The 19,544-nt window shown below is 45.1% G+C and overlaps 1 protein-coding gene across 2 annotated transcripts in view; it reads left to right on the top strand.

Moving 5' to 3' along the window:
• LOC146821011 (uncharacterized) overlaps positions 1-19,544 on the top strand; it is a 640,227-nt gene that overhangs the window by 411,605 nt on the left and 209,078 nt on the right. For both annotated transcript variants that reach the window (XM_085611945.1, XM_085611944.1), the window contains exons 3-4: positions 14,146-14,247; positions 16,452-16,559. In XM_085611945.1, coding sequence (XP_085468071.1) covers positions 14,146-14,247; positions 16,452-16,559 — 210 coding nt within the window. The remainder of the gene's footprint in view (positions 1-14,145; positions 14,248-16,451; positions 16,560-19,544) is intronic.

Below are 19,544 nucleotides of genomic sequence, written 5' to 3'. Positions count from 1 at the left end.
TAGCAACTGTTAAGGATGTATAAATAACATTCACTTGAGACAAGAGCGAGTCTGCATTTCTCAAATGAATAACATGTAACAACAGTGTCGGGTGCAAAGGCAGCAAAAGCAACAAGATGGTTTTCCAACAGCTAACGTGATTGAGCTAACTTAGCACTGTAAATAGGGAGTGGCTTCAAACCACGTGACATCCCCCTTTGATCGAACCACTGTACAACCAGGGGCGACTATTCCAACAGAACGCAGAGTTCAAGATCAACGATGCAGGCTAAAGAGCTTGAAATGTGAGTTCAGAAAATGAGAGGAAGAAAAAAAAATTTTGAAGAAGAGGAAAAAAAAAAATATCTAAAAACACAATCCATCGTCCAAAGAGGCTAACGATCGTTTGTGAGAAGATAGAAAAAAATTCACTCCATTCGACTCGCCATCAGGCAGTCAATTTAGGAAAGTATAAGCAGCATATGCAGCTGCAGCTTCCAGTAGAAAATCATTGGAGTCATCCGCAAAAGTGTCTGTCATCCAATTCAGCAAAGAAAAAGAACACACGTGTTCCACAGGGAAATGAGCATCAAGCACTCCACGTGGACAAGAAGCAGGCATCTCGATGTAACTTCGTGCCAGCAAGTCAACTGCTGCTTTCTCGATATCCCATAATCCAAGGACTCCATGCGCCGCACCCAAGGCCATAAACCCGACTCCAGAACAGTCAAACTCATGAACCACTAAGGGATACATCAGTCGATCAAAATCCAGGTCAGGCGACACCAAGTTTGACAAACACATATCCAGAGCCCATTGGAATGGACATTCGAGACAGTGAAAAACAGGCTGTACACAAGTAAAAAACGGGAACCGGAAGGATAATCCATAAGCGACACTCAAGGTAGCCAGTGGTAAAGTCCCATAGGATTCCCACATCCGGCTACGCAGATGGAACAGGCTGAATCCGTGGTCGAGTAGCGCAAGTCGTGCATCCATAGCGTAGTGCGCAGACCAACAGGAGTATGCCAGCAATTAATGCGAGTATCAGAGGAAACCCTCCGAAAACCCCAGAAAAAATAGAATGAAAAATAGCTGGTATTATACCAAAGATAGACTGGAAAGACGTCACAAGGCCAGAGCCTATAAGTTTCAAAAAATGGACCAGACCAGTCGTAGAAGAAGCATTGAAGATAGTGTGTATTAGTGTGCCAAAATGTAGGGGGAGATCAGTATTCAAAAGCGCTTGAACTTCCGTGCGAGTGTTCGCCACCTGAAGGAGAAATGTTTCACGTGACGAAGTCAACGCAACCTCCGTTTGAGACAAAAGAGCCCTTATTCTGCTCATCCTATTGAACTCTGCTTTCAAGGTTGGAATCGTCGGCCAGATGGATATATCCAGTCGGCCTTGCGGGGGTGGGAAAAGCACGTTATTACAGCAAATTACTCTCCGTGAAACTGAAACAATATAGGGAATCCCAGCTAACATCCCACAGCAAGCCTCACTATTTAAAAGCAAAAAACTACCATTAGCAAGCAGCGTAAATGACGGCGTTATAACTGGCACAGGAATGCCCTTCAATACGCAAGCTAAATTAGGGGCATTCATAATACACAAACCATGTAATTGGATATGTCTACACACTACAGAATGATCCGGAGCAGTCGTACACTCCTCACCTTTCAAATAAACTTCTTTGCCGTCTCTCTCACATCGATATGTAAATGGGAGAGACCAGACCTCATGCAAGAATGCAGAACCAAGTTTTTCGTATCTGCCTAAGGCATAATGTTTCATGCACGAACTAAACCTATACATAGAAATCGGTAGAGTGACCATCCCATGGATAAGCCACACAGCATAATCCGACTCAGCAACAGAAAAAGGCAAAGGTTCTAACTTTTCTATATGCAGTAGTGAATACGTAGCATCTTTCATGGACATGAATTGCTGTTTCGCTGTCAGATTAAATGGGCGGAATAAAGAAGAAATATTCATGTAATCCCACGGCACTTTCCCCGCCTTTAACGTCTGCAAAGTCCAAGCAAATTGCATTATCGAACGTAATTGATTTTGACCATGATACAACACAGACACATCGTCCTGGACAATATCTACAACAGATGAAACAATGTTATCCAATGTATATATTCTCGAAGATAAGGTATTAATACTATTATCTATTACTGCCAATACTTTTTCCATATTGGCTTGGTCAATAGCATGGAGTCTGGAAGCAGCCTCAATCTGTGACAACTTCCATACCTCGTTGTAAATAGCATACACCCATCTTTTGGATCTACCCAATGCGGGACCTTTAACAAAATCATTCAAATCAATTTTGTCATGCAAATGTGACAAGTGAATTTTAACTGAATCTAATGTGGAATGTTGCAACCATGTCTGGCACAATTTACCTACCGAGTAGGTAGTGACAGTGTGTGAGGACAGAAAACGGGGGTCTACTCTATCCTGTATGTACCCGGGAATTAACCCCAAAAATCTACGTTGACAGTTATCCGAACTTTTCTGCCATACCAACCAACCATTAGGGTCCAATGCACTAATGTTGAAGGTGGAATTGGAAATAAAAGATTGCAACATAGTAAGGGACAGATCTGTGTGATTCTCCCAACCAGGATAAGCTATCAGATCCGGGATCGAGGGGGAATTTGATTTTTTAGAAATAGCCAATCCAAAACAGGTTGTCTGAAAAATTGTAGAATTTAAAAATAACATGTGGTTTGGGATGAGGCAGGCACGATGTAAAGCTTCTGTACCTTGTACTTGCCAAGATTTAGTTCCCCAAACCGATTTGAGATCAATAGTATGTTTCCAAACGTCATACCCTCCAATTGCCAAATCGTCCATGAAGGACTTAGAAAACAACAATTTAGTGTGGGTCAAACGCACCTTTGAAATAGGTTCGTCTCTAAGCTTAAAATAAAAAGATGCATTATTGGATACACTGAAATCCGAAAAATACGAAAATTTTTCGATCAATGTTTTTGAACTACCAATCTTCGGGGCTGGGCAATGTTCCCACTGCGTATAGTTGACTAAACTACGAAATGTGTTCGCCCTATGAAGAAAATGTGTGCCATAATGTTGATAACAAAACTGTTCTGCATAGTTTTCATTATTCAAATACAAATCCTCAGCATCAAATGCGGCATAGTATTTCAAATCAGAAAACAGAGTCTCTATAGTTTTAACATCCCAATCATCAGATCGAATGTCTTGCTTCACCACATCACCCATAGAAACACGATATACAGATGGCACATTAATCACTTCCGTGGGCCCATGAATTTGAAATTTAACTGCATCCCACGCTATTCCATCACGGACAGGCCAGGCGGTGATGTTCACAAAAGTCTGGTCCCTCTTCATGATGTGTGACGATGAATGTGGGGCCAAAGTTCCATTAATTAATCTAATTGTAGAACGTTCATTCAGGTAGTGTCCATTTATCAGCCTAAAAAACACTACCACAAAACCAATGGACATGAACAAAAAAATGCAAATGAGCACCAGCCAAATGTAAATCCAGGGGGGAACCAAAAATTGTCTCTTGAACCAGGCAAAAAATTTTGAAAATTTGGAAGGGGCAGTGGAAGTCAATGATTCAGTTCCAAAGGAAGAATTAGACTGGACAATGTTAGTTGAATGCAAAAGGGACAAAGGGACATCAGCAGGATAAGAATACTCAGCATCATCAGGCAAAGCACCATCCGCAGGTGAAACAGCAGAATCAGAAAGTACTTGCATTTCAATGGCAACCTCAGGCACGATGTCAGATGGTGGAACCACAACAGAACTGCGCATCATCGAAGGGCAAGAAACTGAAGGTGTCAGACTATGGAGTATCGGCCACCCTGTGTAGCTTGACATTGTCAACTGAAATGTACCTGTTGTCTCTGTGACCAGGAAGTGGAGGCAAAACAATTGTGCGGGTACCCTCAACTCCAAGCACCGGCACTGGTGCACGATAAGAGGGGCCAAACTCCTTCTTCTTCTCCACCTTCTCACGGACCAGATCACCAACTCTGGGTAGCCAGCCGACTACCGGAATCTGAAGTCCAGCTTTGGTCGCAGAGGATATGTGCTCTTTTGCTAGAGTGTCTCTTGTTTCTTGAAGATTCTGTAAGACAGTACAGTGGTCATCTAAGTCAAAAGGCGCGGCTGCCGCCGCCATGTCGAGACCCTCAAGGTCAGGGACAAACATTCGAACTCCGAAGAGCATCATGTACGGGGTCCTCCCACCCAGAGACCTTCTAAGGAGATTATTAAGTGCACGTTGGACGTCATACAAATGGGCTAGCCAGTTTTTGCCAGTACCTAACACCCTGGCTGTCAATGATTGCTTTAGGTCACGGTTCATTCGTTCCACAACACTATTGCCCTCAGGCCGGTATGGAGACGAAAATTTGACTTGGACCCCCAAACTTCTCATAGCTTCTTTGTAAGCCTTAGAGGCGAACGCAGGGCCCTGATCAGAGTGAAGGGTGCCACATGCAAAACTCCCTATAAAGACACGCAATGCTTTGATGACAGTCCTGGCATCAGCACTCCTGTGTGGCCACACCCAAAGAAAACGTGTGCACGAATCTACTGCAACCAAGATATACTTGTACGCAGTGTCCGAGGAAAAAGGACCGCAGTGATCTAAATAAACACACGCTAGTGGTTGATTAGATATATGCAGCTGCGTTTGTGGTGGACGCGCCACCGTAGATGGCTTTATTTGTTGGCAAATCCCACAATTGAGGACATAAGTCCGTGTATGTTTGTACAAACCGTACCACCAATAACGCTGTTGCAACAGTGACACAGTTGCGGACACTCCGGCGTGCGCAGACGCAACACCCTCGTGCGCAGCTTGTACCAATGCAGGCCTGCAGTCCGAATTGGGAATAACCCTATCCCCTACATCATTAATCCTCACTAACGGGATGTTATCAGGACTTAAGTGATAATGGTATCGAGAAGGGAAACCTCTAGGGAAGTTCGTCCCAGTCTCTGATGCAGCAATAGCTGCCAAGATGTCTTCATCGATCTTACTTTTGGATCTTGTAACTGCTGCTACTAAGTATGTTGCCACTGCTGTTTTAGCCGCCTCGTCAGCCAAACTGTTACCGACAGCATGGACGCCAACTCGTTGGTGACCAAGAGTGTGAATAACATTCACAAGGGGTCGACTGCATTTTAGTTCAGCCACCCTAGCCCAAAGCGTTTTATGCTTCACTGTGCTACCTTTTGAATCACGAAATCCATTCGCGATCCAAAACATCAGATTGTCGTTGTAAGATTATACACAATAGTAAGAATCACTCACTATAAGAGTTGTGACTCTGTAATCAGCAAACTCCAGTGCAAGCACCAGAGCTCTAAGCTCCGCCAATTGTGAGGTACAATCACCCAAAGTCTGCGTATGCACCGCATCCTGTACGAATTCTCCATTCACGAAAGTACCAACAACAATTGCGCAAGCCGCTGAATAAGCGTGCCTTGATCCAGTTGCGGGCTGCGCGGACCCATCAGTGCATATGACACAATGGAACTCCTCCAACGGGCGCAATGTAAGTGGAGCCGGATGAACTAATTCATACTCCAAACTCTCCTGAGTCTGAAGTCCTGCGTCAAAGATGTATTCGACATCAGGCGAGGCTAAGGAGGTCGCCCATTGTATCCACCTTGGATGCAAAGCTTTAGAATTCGGCACACTTGCTTTAGTGACTGCCTCTAAGGCAGGAAATGGTGTTACCACCATCATGCGCTTCCCCTGTGATAGCGCTCGTTCTTTCAGGATTGCCATCTGAACTGCTGTCAAAACTTTTTCGACAGTGGAGAAACGCATTTCAGCCGAAGTATATAAATGAGATTTGTAAGCAATGGGGACAGTGTCTCCTTCATTGTATGTTAAGTACATGAACCCCTCCACACCGGTACAATTCTTATGACCAGGTTTGTGTGGTTATCACGAGTTTGTAAATATTTTGCAGTAAGAAGGTCAGACTGCAAAGAGTGTAATGCAGCCGAATGTTCTGGCAGCCAGCAAGATTTGGTAAAAGTAGGTTGCACCAAGGCATTTAGTGTCTTGATACGCTGGGCATATTCAGGAATGTAGGTACGACCGAAATTCAGAAAGCCCAGCAATGATTGTAGTTGTTTCAGTGTCGTAGGGATACGAAGGCGTGCGCATTTCTCAAGGAACTGCGGATCCAAGCCTCGGCCCTCATTGTTGAGTTCGTACCCCAAGAATAAAACTGTGTACTCGGCAATGTGGGACTTCTTAAAGTTAAACTTGTAACCAAAGTCCGCAAACATAGTAATTATGTTGTCCACGCGAGCAAGGTGTGGAAGCAACTCGTCTTCTGTTAAGTAGATGTCATCAACGTACGAGTACGCCTCCGGGTCTACTATCTCTAAGAGAGAGACCACACGGGCAGCAAATACCCCAGGACTATTCTTATAGCCCATTGGTAGCCTTTTGAACACTTTTTGTTTACCACCCGAAGTAAAAGCGGTCCACTCATAACTATGAGGGGATATGTTATGGCAATAAAAACCATTGGACAAGTCGAGTGTGGTTTTGAACCTTTTTCTCACAAGACTATCGACGAGAGCTGAACTATGGGTATTTTGCACCGCACAATTCCGGCAGTGTGAGTTTAAGTGCCGGTAATCCAAAACTAGGCGGTACGATCCGTCAGGCTTCGTTACAGTGAATAAAGGATTATTCCTGGATGACACACACGTTTCAATTACTCCCTGATATTCCAATTGTTCAAGGATAGCCGCGACGTGAGACCTAGCCTCACGACGCATAGGGTATTGGGGTTGAGGCTGGGGATCGGACCGCAATGGAAATTCGTGGAGGGTAGAACTTTTATCCCACCCCACCTGATTACGATACAACGCAGGTGCAAGCACCCGCGCCCACTCCTCGGCCAACTTCTTAGACTCCTCCTTGGGCACTACGTGTCCAAAAGAAGGAAGAATGACTTCTTCCCCCCTTGGAGCGTTTAGAACGAAAGCCGGGGGCCAATCTTTCTCCGCCAATAGTATATCATAGGTGGTCGTTAGATTATCCCAAAATACCGCGTTAATTTTTCGTTGTATGTCACCCTCAATAATGAGGACTACGTCAAATAATCTCTCAGGGGGGGCTACGCGAGTATCAGCAGTTTCTACTGTTACATAGATTTTAGTTGCTGTCGCCTCCAGAAATGGACGCAGTGCTCCCCGCACTACTGTAACTTCCGCCGCGCTGTCTAGCAGCGTCAGCGCCCATTTCATGTTCAGAAGCTGTGTCCGCACCATCTGAGGCATACTTCGCTGAGATAGCAGCAACTTTCTTTTTCTGAAACGGAGGACGTGGACGCGCAGAATCCTCCTGCTTGCCTCTTCCGTCCGCCTGTCGGGGCTGGTCTCGTCCTTGAGCACCCCGGCCTCTCCCACGGTCTCCTCCACCAAAGTGTGAAGCCGCTGTTTCCTGTGAAGAACGAGGAGAGCGCTGGTCAGGAACCTGAAACCTATCAGGTGACTTAATACCAGAACGATCACGCAAATCATAAGTGCGTTCAACATATGCCTGAACTGGGGACGCTGGACGAGTCTCCTGTTTCTGTTGCTGTTTATCTTGTTTTTTAGCTCGCCAATTTTGTTTTGGAAAGTTGGGTTTATCGTCTTTCGTAGACGAACTCACTTTAGTGTGCTGTACTACATCAGGAATTTTGATGACGGGTTTCACGCCTAGTGCACTACGTCCAACCATCCTATAGGCGTCCGCAATAACTTTTGCAAACTCCCTCGGCTTATCGTCATCCGCAATAAGTGCCATCATGTTTCCCACTTGAAACTGCATGGCATCTCCTTTGAGATTTCCCATAATCATGGAACATACTATATCGAAGCTGTCGATAAGCCGCATTCCCAATTCAATAGCTGCTTCCGCACCATGGTCCTCCTGGACTTTCTTGATTACGGAAGGTAGTACCGACATAGACGTAGTGCCGAAGCACTTCGAATAGGTCGCGGCAAAGACCTTGCCCCAATTGTCACAATCGACAATGTCTGGGACTAGTTCTTTCGGCAAAGTAATAGTGAGTATCCTGTGTTTATCCACAGGACTAGTGTTAGGAAACACGGCTTCTAGTTGATCGAATTTCTCTGCAAGCCAATAAGGATACTCATCCTTATTCTGGGGGCGCTTGCCAACAACCGCGTTTACCATTACAGGACTGATCACAACCGCATGATGGTGATCAGCCCCGTGTCCCGCAACTGCAGGTGCCCCCACCTGTACAGTGCGCGACACATACTGCACTAACGCCCTATGGACCGTAATCAGGGTCGTGTGTAGTATACGTAAGCTATCCACTCCTACCGTCAGGTAGCGTGGATGAGGTGTATGTCCGGCCAGTACCGGCCAAGTAGCTCCTTCAATAGACAAAGGACCCAGTCTCGCCGGGGTGACCGTGTGGGGGAGGGCGCCATTAAACCAAATAGTGTGCTGCCAGGTTGAAATAGGAATTTCTAAAGCCATATATGGGGTATAATGTAGAGGCACCGGCGTGGCAGTGTATTTGTGGAACGTCTTATCTGTATCTTCCACAGCCTCAAAGGTAACCCAAGAGTAAAACAACTCATAAGGGTATGTGGCACTTGCACAAACACCACTGCCATCCCGTCATCAGGCACCCCATACGTCCTCAAATGAGCACGCAGAGACACCCTACTATGAGCGGGAATATCTACCGCCATTAGGATTAAAAAGAAGATACAACAAAATCTTCAGTAGCACTTGGGCTTAGATTAGTGTAACCTTTTTTATTATCAAGCTTGAAAGAACCTATAGCCTAAAACCTAGGTAGGTTAAACCGTCACTCCCGTTATCCGGAAACCAGAGTGAGGGCGTTGTGGACTAATAAAAAGCACTACTAAGGCATCTCAGATATTAAGACCAAACGTTAGGTGCGCCATGTTGTAGGGATTCTGCGTATGCACAGAACTATGCGCAGGAAACCAGAACCTTAGAGAATTGTGGTGTACCAGAAACTCCCCTCAGAATTAAGAACCCCTTATCCGACTAGCTTAGTGTCACATTCGTTATCCGAGATTTAGCTCGGCGGTCCCAATGTATAGACAACCCAGAACATGCGACTTAGTTATTCTCAGGAATGGTGGGAACCCGAAATACCCGTTTGCACATATATATCAGTCCACAACAGAATAACTAAGACACAGTAAAGTTTAAAGAATTTATTCATAAACCTCGAGTCCTGTTATACAGTACTTTGGCTAACATAAGCAGACAAATGGTTAAGATCATTACCATTAGCATTGTTACAATTCCATAGAAAATGAAAGGAGCGATCATATTAATAATGACCGTGGAAAACAACCACCCTCCTTTCTCTAGCAACTAATAAAATATTATTAGACTATTAGAAGGTCTCATAGGCTTGCATAGGGGACCCCATACCGTATAGATCAGCTTTGGTGTATCACATCACAGGATCAGCTCAGTGTTCTCTGCAACAGCTCTTCTATCGAATGCCCTAACAATATGCTGCGATGTGATATTAAAGCCCACGACTTTCTGGTATTTGCAGCTGCGTGCATGTTGTGACTAAACAGTGGTACGATCACCCTGAACATAATCAGCCGGCACCGTCTAGTGTCCTAGAACAGTTCTTTACTCGATGTACAGACCAAGGGCACTAGCAACTGTTAAGGATGTATAAATAACATTCACTTGAGACAAGAGCGAGTCTGCATTTCTCAAATGAATAACATGTAACAACAGTGTCGGGTGCAAAGGCAGCAAAAGCAACAAGATGGTTTTCCAACAGCTAACGTGATTGAGCTAACTTAGCACTGTAAATAGGGAGTGGCTTCAAACCACGTGACACTAGGGTATGTGCTTTTCAGCACTCCGGTCTAAACTGTAATGTTGCCTTATGCCAGTCAATGAGGGGATTATGGAACCTCAACCAAGGTAGACCCAATAAAATCGGAAACTGAGGAGACAGTATCAGATCGAATTCTATCTGCTCTACGTGATCAGGTTCAAGGAGAACTGTAATGGATTCTGACTTGTGCGTGATGGGCCCTGATTTTAACACACTCCCATCAATGGTAGTTACGGTCTCTCCGTAACCTTTCTCTTGGTTTTGAATACGATGTTCCTGAGCCCACGCCCTATCCATAAAATTCCCAGAAGCTCCTGAATCAATCATGATTTGAATCTTGGCCTTTCCCCGCTCCCAGACCAGTTCGGCTGGAGCAAAGAAATGACCAGAAGAGGTCGTACTCTGGTCGGAAGAAGAGACACTCAAACCAGAATAACCCGGAGTCCTCATCTCACAGGGCTCCGGGCTTCCTAGTTTTCCGACCTCTTTGTCTGTATGGGCTTGGTAGGACAAGTCTTAAGAAAATGTCCCGCTTTACCGCAATACAGACATAACCGGTTTTCATGCCTTCAACGTCTTTCTTCTGGTGTTAACGGTCCTCTCAAGGTACCTATCTGCATGGGTTCCCCTTCATCTACACTAGGGGTGGGGTCAGGTCTCTTTTCTCTTACAGTGACTACCCGAACATCTGTCTTTCCTCTTTCCCTCTTGCGTTCTTGTATGCGGTGATCTATCTTAACCACTAAATCAATGAGTTCTTTGCATGAGCCGGGAAGATCCACAATCTGGGATAAAGCATCTTTAATCTCATCTCTAAGTCCTCTATAGAACAGAGTGCTGCGTTTCTCTTCCGGCCAACCTGCCTCAACCACCAACCGTTGGAAGGAAGTGATATAGGAAGCAAGATCAGTAGCCCCTTGCTTTAGGGAGAGTAATTCCGTATCCGCAGACTGGGTATAGGTATGTTTGTCAAATAATTTTTTTAATTCCTCTTTGAAAGCCCCATAATCTTGTAATAAAGGGTCGTCCCTTTCAATTAGTGGAATTGCCCAATTGGCTGCAGATCCCCCTAAATAAGAAATTACAAAAGCCACCTTCGCTTGGTCAGTGGGAAAACAATGAGTCTTACATGTGAAATGCAGCTGACACTGACTGATGAATGCCGCAAATTTGGATGAATCACCAGAAAACCTTTCGGGTGGAGCAAGAGGGATAGATGGAGGTGTGGTAACATGTATCACCTGCGTGGGGTCCCTAGAACCATGTCTCTCCCGCTGTATGGCGTTAACCCGAGTAGCCAATGCCTGAGACTCTACCTGTAGATTCCCAATCATGTTAGCTAGGTCTGCTAATGTAACCTGTTGAATGTCCATGGCGCTCAGGCAGAATATACTACTTGGGCTTCACGTTCTGTAAGGATCTTACCGAAACACAATTCTGCAGGAGCGCCGCGGAGTTCAGTGAAGTTGTTGCCAGGTCCCAACCTTCCACCACCACCTAATGCCTCTATCAAACCATAGAGTGCACAGGTAATAGGGGAAAGAGGGGAAACAAAACAAGGAAGGAGGGGAAAAAATCCCTGGAGATGCAGTCTTGCTTCTTCTGTATACCGGAGGACTGTGGACCGTGTATCTGAAAGAGTATAAAGACAGAGTGAGTATCTAAAGGAAAGGGGAGACTAAGCCTTAATCAACCTGATAGGAATGGAGTCTATTAGTGAATACCTAGTTCCCAAAACAGAGATGACTGTGAAGGAGGCTCCGTACAATAGACAGGACAGGCACAGAGATAGTAGAGTTGGGGAAAGCGCAAGCTTTGAGGAGTCCCTTCTCGTCTACTAGAGTATGTCCTATAACACAGAAAAGCAGATAGTGGTGAGATTATATTACGTATTACCCCCCCAAAGTCCCAATACCCCATTACCGGCTTCTCATACAGAAAGAGTCCGTCGTCTGTCGTTGACTTTGGGTCTCAGCAGGTATGTAAGGAGAGTACTTCACATTAGTCCGTAGTGTCCCGGGAAGGGTGATGAAGCGAGTTCCAGGGTCTTTGCGGGAAGAGTTACTGCGCACGGCCGGTCCACGGGAATGATCCGGTAAGGCGGGCGGAGAGCTCTATGTCCAACCGTATGTGCTCCAGGGAAATCGGAGGCGGGAGAGGAAGTGCCCGGCCGGCCCACGGGAAGATGTCCGGTAAGGCGAGCGGAGCGCTCCACAACCCGCATAAGCCACTAACAAAACAGGGGGTATGATCACAATACCTTGCGTGTAGAAAACTACACAACAGGAAAAAACAGGGAAGATTCCCGAAGAAAACAGAGCTCTGCAATAATATAGCTGTGAGGAAGAAAGACAGCTATATAACGATTCGTCCGAAGAACTGAGGTCCGAGGTACAGAACGCCAGAAGGCATAAGCGAGTTGAAGTCCGAAACGGAAACAGGAAACAGGAAGTTGCAAGACACGCCTGCAGGGCAACACTAGAACGCGAAGCCTCGAGATCCTTGGACGTCAGGCTTTTCTACTGGCCTGACGCTGTCGCGCATGCGCGATAGCCGGTCGCCATATTGGATCCGATCTCTGCGTCTTGTTCTCGGCAATCATGACAATAATAGGGTAAACGTACGTTCACTGTAACATTAGTACCACCCATGGCTATCACCTACTTCTCAAAACCCTTAAACCATTGTTTCCATCGCAGATCAGTATTAGATTAAACAGTTAAAAATTATTGAGGTGAGCTTATTCCTTGCATTTTCAAAATAAATACTCCCGAATCACGATTCGTCTTACCAACAAATTTGTTATTCGCTTGAGTTACCATAACAGCCACAAGTCATGCAGGAAAATGCATTCAAAGAAAAGTACTGTTGCTGCTTACTTGAAATTCTTCAACAAAAACCAGGAAATGCAGTTTATATTAGTATTGTACGATAACACTTTCTGAGCGTTTTGGATTCTATATAGGTCACGCCTGTTTTGAAATGTAGACACAATAACTATATTGACCATATGCAGACAGATCATGTTGTAAGACAACGGCCGCCTGCCTGACTTTGTCCAAGCTGTGCTTGAATGTCTTAGTAGGCTTTGCACCTGTTTCTGCCCTGCTCATATTTCATTCACCAGCGCTCAGACCTATGAGTCAGTTCAGTTCAAGTTCAGATCAGAAAGGCTTTATTCGATTGATTAAGAACAATCAATGAAGCAAGCAATTAAAAGTATATGCACAATTCATATATTAATGAAAACAATTATTACATAAAAATCCAATTAAACGAATCAGTATTTACACTGACAAAAACCCCTTATTACATGGAAAAGATTCAATTAAATAGGCACACTTTTCCTAAAACTCAAAACTTTTTTCAGGAAAACTGTTATCCTTAAGACCTATGAGTGATACTTGGCGTATGTGGCACCCTGCTGATCAATGGTCGAGTTGGCTATCTAACCCGGAATCTCTTCAAATAACAGGCACATAAATAGCACCAAGGCCAGAGTACACTGACGCCAGGCTCTTGGGAAGTGCCGCCTATTGCACGTCAACAAAATTGTTAAATTAAAGAATCCGAGGTAAATTTAAGACAAATGTATTACATTTAGATTACAGCTCAGCAATGCCAGCTATTATGTTGCCTACTCCAACTATTCTCTTAGCTTGCAAAGCAACGCTCTCTGCCTACAGCATTATACATGTCACCTTGTAGCAAGTAGACACTCAAGTGGACAACTTTACAGCATAACAGTCAAGATTTGCATTTTCAGTTATACGCCAAACTGGCAACGCTTGTTTTAATTGTTTCATGCAATGTAAATAATGGTATTAATGAAAAGCAAATGTGAAACTTTCGATATGTATTTTTAAATTAAAAAAGCATGGAAATTCGGTGTGATTGTAATGTCCTTACATATAGAGATTGGAGAGAGTGTCACAGAATACAGTAGTAATTATTTTGCTAGACATTTTTTCATTATTTTTTTGACTTAAGGTGATTAATGTGCAAGGACAATTTATGAAGTTCTTTTCACTCTTTGGTAGTCTGGATTAGGTTTTATATGCATAGAGTCCCGCTTTTTCCACGTGGAAATGTGACGTGTATGAAAAAAGTTGCGTGAATGATCCTTTACATGTTTTTCTGATAGGCTTGAACTTTTTTTTTAACAAACTAGAACTACCAACATTATATGTATTTTTGTCTTTAAAAATAAGTGACTAGTACAAGTAATTTTCTTTTTGTTAATAGGATATCTAATTACCAATCCTGACACTGTGGTCCGGATTTATAAAGAAGAGTCCTCCGCCCTGGATCCAGACAGAAAGGCAGACATCAGTGATTGCTTACCTTGTGAGTACAGCTTTAAAAACAATTGGCAAAGCTCATTCTTGTGTTGTATTTTCATGGTTTTTGCAAAACTTTATTTTTCAGGAAGTTGCCTGGTGTTCATAGTCAATTCTGCCAGTGGTTAAAATGAGTGCGTTGGGAAAAAATGTGAATGACACAGCCACAGACAAATAAATGAAATGTGGCTGACAATTCCTTTAAGTAACTATGTCATACACATAATAGTAATATCAAATGGTTTTGGCTAACACAGACGTAAAAAAAAGGCAATCGTTCTGCCTTGGCTGCCAGCCTCTTGCATTTGAGAAAAAAATTAAGGAAAGCAAGAATATAACAAAGAAAGAAAGAGAAGACAAACGGAGGTGAAGTTAAAGGGAAAGAAAGAAGGATGAGAAGACGGATAGAAGGGAGGAAGGCAAGAAAGAATGGAAGATAAGGATAAAAAGACAAACAGAAGTAAAGAAAGAAGGGAGGAAAGGAAAGAGAAAGAAAGAAGTTACGAAAGAAAGAAAATGAAAGGAAGGAAGTAACGAAAGAAAGAAGGAAAGAAGGGAAGAAAAAGAAGGCAAGAAAGAAGGATAAAAAGACAGGGAGAAAAAAAGGAAAGAAGGAAAGAAAGCAAGAAAAAGGAAACAAGGAAAAATACAAGAAAGAAGGAAAGAAAGAGGGACAGAAGAAAGGGAAGAAAGAAAAAATGAAAGAAAAACAAACAAATGAAAGAGAAAGCAAGAAGGAAATATAAAATGAAAGTGACAGAAAGAAAAGGAAGTTAAAAGAATGGAAAGAAAGATTAAAAGAAGGAGGGAGGAAGACAAGCGTGAAAGATAAAGAAGGAAAGAAAAAATAAAGAAAGAAAGAAATAATGAAGGAAAGAAGGAAAATCATTTTTAAAAAGGGTAACAATTGCTACATGTTAAAAGTGATAAAGGTTTATTTCCCCCCTCAGCAAAGTTTATTAAAGAACCATTGGTGAAATAAAGTCCAGAATAGATGTGTTCTGAAGAGTTGCCTACTTATGAACTCACATGTATAATATTGAGCATAACTTTATCTAGAACCATTTCAAATAGACGAAATCTGTTATGCTGTGAAATACCAGCAGTCAGAAAAAAAGGAGACTGCAAGTGGAATTTACAACAGCATTGACAGGAGACAATAACTGATAAAACGTGAACTGTGGCCTGTGCTCATATCTGGTAGAAAAGGCATGCTTTCACATCAGGCTTTAAACACCAAGGCAACACTAAGGTAATTATAGAGTGAAAACAAAAACACTGGCACTGTAGGGAACTATCGTGTGTTCTCCTTTATGTTGATGATCTCCATTGTCAAAGAACAAGACTAACCCTTCGCCCCATGCTGTATGCTGTAGGAGACGTAAGCTAAATGTGAATGATACAAAAACAGGCCAATAGAAGAAGAAAGGTGGCTGAAAGTCCCTTTAACTATATTATACATATAACTTTAGTAAATTCAAAAGGTCTTGGCTAACACCAGACCTAAAAACAATGCCGGGGCAGTAAAGATGCCCTTATCCAGACATCTGTTTTGATATGTTCCTAGAAATTAGTAATATGTGCCAGAAATGATTGCACTAGTCCTGCCATTCTTAATTTTTTGACTTCTGTTGATCACCACCGTCTCACTGCTGGAAGGCGGGGATCCCTACTTAGCAATGTCTAACATTAGAACCTCAAAACAATACAGACAATAACCGAAACAAGTATACACCACACAAATTATGAAATATTTAATAAAATAAAATATTACACAAAAGTCAACATTTTAATGGAAAGGTTGGAGCTTTATAAAGTTATTTCTATAATTCGAAGCAAAATGCTAAACTTACCACTTCGTCTTTTTTGCTCCTAATGCATGTTCTATTTCTTATTGGTGCTAAAGGGTGCTTCAGTTAAGGACACTAATCTTCCGTCCCAGATTTCGTTTCCTGAATGTCCCCTGCTCCTGTGAATCACGCTTAGGATACCGACCTAATTTTCATCATCCAGTTGTAAACTCCTTCACATTTCCAGAGCTTTTTAAAAATTGCATTTTTCATATTGCTTTTTTACGCGTATATACTTTATTAATCTGCTAATATTATTTAATTGTCTAAACAGTTGTGGGCCCACTAAGTAGGAGGAATAGACCAGAGTTTAAGAACCAGTGCACTAGATTTACCTGCATCTGTGGTCTCATCTTCACAGCTTGCTATGCGAACGTCTGCCCAGACATTTTACTGCGGATTGAACAGAAGGATGATGAGAATGGCAGGGATGTGCATTGTGCAGAAGAAACGGATATCTGTAACAGTGGTGAGTTGCATATTTGCAGCGTTCGCAGCTTGGGAATTCATTTATGTGTGATGTTAATATCATTTCAGAATGATAATGTCTCATTTTTCCTAGAAGGGGCCAGAGTTTAGCTGAATCTGTTGGATACATTGTAATGTCAGAACCGCAAAACACTACAAAGTAAGTTCAGAAGCCTTTATGAACAAAGGTAAAATAAGGCCTTAACGCGGGCAACGAAGCAAAAGACACACAATTGATGGACGGAATGTAGAACAAATCAAAACATTCACCACCAGTCAAGAGATCTGGGTTAAATCCATCATTCTTTTGCTCACCATGCCACCCCGGTTTATGAATCAATCAATCAGTGGTTTATAGAGCGCGCTACTCACCCGTGAGGGTCTCAAGGCGCTGGGGGGTGGGGAGCAGCTCCGGGTAAGTCGAAGAGCCAGGTCTTGAGGTCCTTCCTGAACGTGTGGAGGGTTGGGGAGAGTCTGATGTTGACCAGGAGCTCGTTCCAGGATTTGGCTGCGACGTAGGAGAAGGCTCTCCAGCCGGTTCTGTTTCTGCGGACGCGGGGGACCTCTGCCAGGGTGAGGTCAGCGGAGCGGAGGTTCCTCTTGGGTACGTGTAAACATACTTGGTCGTTGAGGTATTTGGGTCTGATGTTGTTGAGGGATTTGTAGGCGTGTGGGAGGAGTTTGAAGGTGACCTTCTTCTCGACGGGGAGCCAGTGGAGGCTTCGTAGGTGTTGGATCATATGTTCGTGGCGTGGTGTCCCTAGAACGAGCCTGGCTGCGGCGTTCTGGATGGTATGGAGTTTGTGTAGAAGAGTTTTGTTGATTCCGGTGTAGAGGGCGTTGCCGTAGTCTAGTCTGCTGGTTATGAGTGCGTGGGTGACGGTCTTTCTGCAGTCGGGGGGGGATCCATTTGAAGGTCTTACGGAGGATGCAGAGCCAGTTAAAATTGGTGGATGCGACGGCGTTGATCTGGCGGTTCATGGAGAGGGAGGAGTCGAGGATTATGCCGAGGTTCCCAGCGTGGTCTGTCGGGGTGGGTGGGCTCCCGAAGGTGGAGGGCCACCAGGTGTTGTTCCAGGCGGAGGTGCACGGTCCAAGGATGAGGACCTCGGTCTTCTCGGAGTTGAGCTTTAGGCAGCTATCCTTCATCCAGGCTGCTACGTCTCTCATTCCTTCCTGGAAGCTGAGTCTGGTGATTTCTGGGTTCTTGGTGAGGGAGAGGATGAGTTGTGTGTCATCGGCGTAGGATAGGATGCTGAGCCCGTGCTGTCTGACAATGGCGGCGATGGGGGCCATGTAGATGTTGAAGAGCGTCGGGCTTAGTGAAGATCCCTGAGGTACTCTGCAGATGATGTCAGTGGGGTTGGAGAGGAAGGGGGGGGGGGAGTCTGATCCTCTGGGTTCTGCCAGAGAGGAAGGATTGGATCCAGTCGACAGCGGATCCCTGTATCCTGCGTTGTGGAGTCTGGCGGCTAGCGTGCGATGTGAGACAGTGTTTAAGGCTGCGGACAGGTCTAGGAGGATGAGGGCTGCGATGTGTACCTGGTCCAGCAGCATGCGGATGTCGTCTGTAGCGGCGAGGAGGGCGGTCTCGGTGCTTTAGTTGCTGTGGAAGCCAGACTGGGATGCGTCTAGGATGGAGTTTTCTTCGATGAAGGCAGTCAGCTGGGAGTTCACGAGTCTTTCGGTGACTTTGGCTACGAAGGGGAGGAGAGAGAGATGGGCCGGTAGTTTTTCAGGTCAGTTGGGTCGGCTGTTGGTTTCTTGAGGGAGGGGGTTTCACCTCTGCACGCTTCCAGTCGTCTTGGCAGATGCCGGATATGAGGGAGGAGTTGATTGTTCGTCCTAGCTAGGGTGTGACGACCGCTGTGGAAGATGTGAGGGGGGCAGGGGTCCGTTGGGCCTCCTGAGTACGTCTTCTTCATAGTTGAGGAGATGAGTTCGACGAACGCGGGTGCCCAGGAGGTGAAGATCGGCTTCTCGATGGTGGTGGGTGATGTGGTGCTGTTTTCTGCTGGCTCGCTGAAGTTGTTGTAAAGGGCCTTGATCTTCAGATGGAAGTAGGAGCTGAGTTTGTCGCAGAGTTCCTGGGAGGGTGTGATGTCAGTGGCTTTGCAGGTGAGTTTTACGAACTGCTGAATGATGTTGAACAGTTCCTTGACGTTGGATGCGTTGGTCTTGACTTTGTCTCTGATGAAGGTCCTTTTGGTGTCCCTTATACGCTGGTGGTAGTCCTTCAGGGTACTCTTGTGGTTGTTCCGTGCTTCCGTGGTCTTCTGGCTGCTCCAGGTTTTCTCCAAGCGTCTGCAGGAGCGTCTGGCTTCTTGGAGTTCGGTGGGGAACCAGGCGGCCCTCAGAGGGTGTTGTTTAGCAGTGCAGCGGAGAGGTGCCAGCTTGTCGGCGCAGCAGGACACCCAGCGGTGGAATTCCCTGGCTGCGGAGTTGGTGTTGGTCGCGGCCTTGGGGTGGTCTTGGAGGAGGGCGGAGTTCAGGTGCTCCTTGGTGACCTTACTCCAGTTCCGTCGTGGCGGGTGTGGGGTGGGCTGGGGCGCAGTGGTGGTGTTGAAAGTGAAATGGATGCAGTGGTGGTCCGTCCCGAGGGGCTGGGTAGTGTGGCTGAAGCGGATGTTTGATCGTCCCGCGAAGATGGGGTCGAGGGTGTGGCCTGCTCTGTGGGTGGGAGTACTGATGAGCTGTTTCAGTCCTAGGATGGCGAGGTTCTCGAGGAGTGTGTTGGAGTCAGGGTCCATGCTGTTTTCGAGGTGGAAGTTCAGGTCCCCGGGCAGGATGTAGTCCATGGAGGTGATGGCGTGGGGTGCGGCAAGCGCGGTGATGGTTGTTGCGGGCTGGGCGCGGGGTCCTGGCGATCTGTAGATGAGGGTGCCGCGTAGCGTGGTACTGGGGCTGGTCTGGATTTGGAAGTGGAGGTGTTCCGTGTTGGAGTGGGGGTCGCTCGTCCTGGATGTGGAGAGTCGGAGGGGGGTCT

This window comes from Triturus cristatus, chromosome 6 (assembly GCF_964204655.1).
Source record: "Triturus cristatus chromosome 6, aTriCri1.1, whole genome shotgun sequence".
In the NCBI taxonomy this organism is placed as follows: Eukaryota; Metazoa; Chordata; class Amphibia; order Caudata; family Salamandridae; genus Triturus; species Triturus cristatus.
The sequence above is the reverse complement of the archived record's forward strand: the minus strand, read 5'-3'. Positions and strand labels throughout refer to the sequence as shown.